The 4,986-nt window shown below is 31.6% G+C and overlaps 1 protein-coding gene across 1 annotated transcript; it reads right to left on the bottom strand.

Moving 5' to 3' along the window:
- Positions 1-805: 805 nt before the first annotated feature.
- Positions 806-2,268, bottom strand: B0H65DRAFT_446482 (uncharacterized protein; the record flags this gene model as incomplete). The annotated part of the gene is given in 6 exon segments (XM_062825797.1): positions 806-985; positions 1,195-1,206; positions 1,217-1,276; positions 1,587-1,633; positions 1,878-2,081; positions 2,199-2,268. 6 exon segments carry the CDS (start codon positions 2,266-2,268, stop codon positions 806-808), a joined length of 573 nt encoding a protein of 190 aa, XP_062676925.1.
- Between the last annotated feature and the right edge of the window lie 2,718 nt (positions 2,269-4,986).

Raw genomic sequence — 4,986 nt, 5'->3', positions numbered from 1 at the left:
TAAGTAATAAACTTCGGTGGAGGGTACAATTTTATAAACTATTTAACGTCGTTAAAAATGTTTAATATACAACTACTATCAAATATTACTATATCTTTATGTATTAAAAACGAAATTACCTCGGGAATTTATTAAACTTTAACGAAATTAAATTGAACGCTATTACTACTCTATATATATTTAAAAGTAAACGGTTCTAAATTTATTAAGAATTCTAATAAAAATCCTTAAAGAAATCGTCGTCGAAGGATAAACCACCCAAACCAAACAACAAATTAGAATTGACGGCAATAGCGGTAGTTAGGTTATAAATATTAGAATTATTACCCGCAATTACAATAATCGTACCAGAACCCACAACCTTATTCTTCTCCTTGATTACCTTCTTTTTATTCCTCTAATTATTTGGGGCTTTATTAAGTTTATACTACCAATAGTCGGGAATATCAAGGGCGCGATAATAACTATAAAGGAAATGCTTCTAACCTTTAATAATCCTCTTACTACATTTATTGTAAGGGATTAAATCCTAACCGTTTCTTCCGCCACCTCCATCACTATTTTCAGTCTTCGTAATCTTCGTCTCAATCTTAATAACGATTATATTATTATATAACTTCTCAATATTAGTTAAGGTTAATAATAAATTCAAAAACTTGTTAATAATAAACTATCCCTTATTTAAGTCGGCAGCCTATAACTTAACATCAATTGGGTAGGAATGTTTAATAAGGTTAAAAAAACTCGTTAATTCGACTTTATTGTTAATAATATAATTAATATCCTTGATGTATTTGCGCAAGGTTTAGTAGCGCATAAAGAAAGATTCTAGGGAAGTAAAGGAAGCTTGCTTGAGGGTTTGATACTCATCGAAAACGTCGTTCTTAGCTTCGTTAGTAACACTAGAAATACTATTACGGATTAAATCGAATAAGTACTTCAAATCGTTATCATTTTCGTCCCAGCCATTAATTATTAAAATAGACTAGATATTATTATTATTAATAATTAAATAAATAATATCTATAAGCTTAACGTAATCTATATGATATGTAACTAGCGCGTTCTCGTCCTCAATCTTCGTAATAGCCTTAACCTTAAGCGTAGGGATAATTGCGGTAATATATAGCTTAAAATTAAGGGAAGCTAATTAAACCTTTAAAGCGTAGGCCTAAATATTAAAATTGGATTTACCCTTAAGGGGAACTAATGTTACTATCGTATTATACTCTATCGTATCGTAGCTAAAGTCGATAAGAATAGCGTTATCGGCGGGCTAGATCGCAAGTATAGTATAACGACGTCGTAATTAATTCTTATTAGATACGCGCAGCAGCAGCGATGCGATACGCGATCAGAGGGCTCATAACCTCTTAGACTAGAGGGCAAAACGATATATAGATATATATGCTATGGAGAAGACTAGAAAGGGAAAAAGAATATGGAAGGCTAGAAATACAGGAAGGGTATAAGGGCATAGACCCACACGACAAGACAAGGGAAGAGTAGTGACATGAACCCACCCGACAACACAACATCATCATCGCTAGTTAATAAAGATCACAGAATCAATTAAAATATTGTACTCCATAGAAATCTCTATACAAATTAATGTACATCAATTCCAGACTATCTTGAATAATATTTGTAAATAATACGCTATAGTATTAAAGTGCACTAGAGGTTTGGAGTGTATTAAAGGTCTAGAGTGCTCTAGAGGGTTTATATATATAATAATAGACAAATTATTGGAATTATCGTTTTTGAGCCTACTTATAAGCCTAGTACTCTAGTAGTCGGTCTACAAATTCTACTACTCTCTATCCTCTTTATAATTGGCTCCAGGGCAGGCGAACGTATTATAATAGTCTTCTTACGGGCAGGAGGTTCGTCTTTATCGGAGGAAGCAAATGGATTAAATGAATCTCCTTCTCTCTCATCCTCTTTATTTTTATTAACCGCTTCCTCTTCTTTATCCTTATTAATTGCCTCCTCCTCCTTATTGTTATTACTAAATCCTATCGCTAAAAGGTCGATTAAATTCAGAAATTGGCCATCTAATTCGTCCTCGGCCCTCTCCGCTATAGAAGAATATATTGTAATATATTATACCTATATAGGGAATTCCTCGTTATCGGAATCGTCCTCCTAGTAAGAAAAGTAGCGGCGCATACTCTATTTCAATCGTAGGGTATTACCCTTGGGTAGAAGTAGCTTCTTAGCCTTTTTAGTCTTTGTAACCTTCTTTTTACCCTTTTCTTTACCCATCTATTTATCCTTCTATTTATCCTTCTTCTATTTATCTTTTTCTTTACCCTTCTTTATCTTTTTAGTTTTCTTAGGAGTAAGGGGGACGGCGTGCTCGGCTAATATAGTAACTATTATATTTACTTTAAGGCGGCCTCGAAGTCACTTAGCAACCTTGGGCTCTAAAATATAAATATAAGGGTCGTCGTTATCGAAATATCTCTAGAAGTACCAATACTTATAAATATAATTAAAATAAAGGGGTCGATCGATAATAAGGAAATTATAAATATTGTAATAGTAAGGGATACTATACTATTCAGTAGTATTATGATTATTTACGTTAAAATAATAGAAATCTATATTAGGATCCTTCTACTTTCGATCGAAGGCGATTTAAGCATATTAATACTCACGAATAAAAAGATCTGAGCACTTGTACGAAACCCATGCAGCCACATTCCCTATATAAGGTCGCCCTATAAAATCCCTCCTAATTCTCGTTTCCTCGTTAACTGCCGTATATTCCTAAACCTTATATTATTCTATAAATATCTTTTATACGGTACTAATTAAACCCTAAAAGTCTAACCGCCTTATAAGGATATAACTTTTAATATTTATATTAATTAATTCTATAGGAGAGGTAATAATAATACTAAAATTGAAATATCTATTAATAAAATAATGTACTTATTACTTTTTAATATGTATCTAAACTTTCTAGAAGTAATATAAAATTAAAAGTTAATTTAAAAACTCCTTAAATATTTACTAAATATCCCAAAACTCTAACTCAATCTTCAAATATATAATAACTTTCTACATTTCGAATATACCTATTAAAATATAGGGAATAACCTTCTATTAATAATAGAATCGTTATTACCTATAATTTAAATAACCTTTAAACGGGTACTACGCAATATTATTCAATTTATAATATTAAATTCCTTATTTCCTTTATTCTTATGTTCCTCCTCTTCGTCTTATAAGAACTCCTTATCGTCAAAATTATCGTCGTCTTTCTTTTTGTTCCACTTCTTCTTACCATTTAATAATATGTTCTTATAAATATAAAAAATATAGAATTATTATTAAATTTTAAAGAATATTTCTAAAATAGCCGCCTTTATCTCTTTACTATAATTAATAATAATAATACTAAGTTTAGGGATATTATAGCGGTTTCGAAGGTCTTTAATACCCTATAATAAAAAGGTAAAGGTTTCTTCCCTTTTAATATTAATAAGGCTAAAGACGGAATTAAAAACCGTACTAACGTTAATCGTACTAATAATTTACATAAGGGGGAAGCGGTAATAATTAATTGAATACGTATTATTTATATTTAATACTTCTAAATAACGCTTAATTATCTTTATAACGGCTAAAATCAACTACAAAAATACAATAAATTATTTATCCTATTAGAAAAACGTTAATTAAATAGATAGAAAGATAGGGAGACTAATTATAAGGCTTATTATTATATTATCGTAAATAGCTTAATATAGGATATTATTAATATTAACATTACGAATAAACGTAATAATCGGTTTATAACCATTAAGAAACTCTATATACAAGCGTATTCTTATATTATATATATCCTTCTTCGTAAGAAAATTATCTTCGAACTACTTATCGATTATAGTACCAATCTCTCTAATTCGAATAATACTATAGCGAAAAGCAATTTCAATAACTTCTTATACCTCGTTTATAAGACTAAGCTTACTGAATTAAGGATAGGTAATTAAATTCAAAGGAGGGTAATTATAAACTTAATACTATCGTTCCCTATTTAATCGAAATATCCAACTATATTTTTTACTCTTTTTAACGTAAGTACGCTACTCATAACTATATTTCCTAATAACTATCTTACGTAGACCAATTAATCTAAAAGGACGAAATTTACTATATCGATTACAAAAAGAACTCGTATCGAATATACTCGCCATCGATTTTATTCCTCCTATTCTCTTTAATAATTACTTAGCTATAGAAGTTTACAAATTCGTTAATTTTAATACTCTTAAATAATCTAATAACTATTTATAAGGCCGCTAAGAGGATTATCGAAAATATAACTAAACTCTTCTAACTCCTCATAATACTCATTATTATCGCCAAATCGAAAACGAAGTAGCGCAACGCTAGCGGGCTTAAAAAGCTAAGGAAGTTCAAAAGGCTAGGGAGGTTCAAAGGGCTAAAAAGACTAAGAGGGCTTATCGGGAGGTAAACGAACGCGTACAAATATAGGAGGGAGATCTTAAAAGTCAAAGAAGTCCTCGTTATCGCTATCGCTTAACTCGTCGCTATCATCGTCAAATGAGATCTCGATCGCTACAAATAACTAATTTATAATATTAACTACACAACAGTATACGCGCGCTCTTTATAGTTCGATTAATCTTATTAGCGCTTGATTTCGTTATTATTTAGCAATGGAGGCAATTTTAAAAGGGTGGAAGTTCAAAATCGCCAAGTTCACATATCTAGCACGTACAACTGGGTCTGAGCGGCTAGGTCTGAGCGGCTAGGTTGGGCGGCTGGCGGGCACGAGCCTCATTTTTACGACTATTAACACCATGGACTGTATCACTAAATTACATGACCCAGATTCTGACCATAGAGAACCCTAACCCCCAGGGGTATTAGTGCGCCCGGAGCCAAACAACTAGTGCGCCCGGAGCCAAACAACTAGTGCGCCCCTAGCAGGGCCCTACATAA

This window comes from Neurospora tetraspora (assembly GCF_033439725.1).
Source record: "Neurospora tetraspora strain CBS 560.94 chromosome Unknown B0H65scaffold_9, whole genome shotgun sequence".
Classification (NCBI taxonomy): Eukaryota; Fungi; Ascomycota; class Sordariomycetes; order Sordariales; family Sordariaceae; genus Neurospora; species Neurospora tetraspora.
This window is presented reverse-complemented; position numbering and strand designations above follow the sequence as displayed.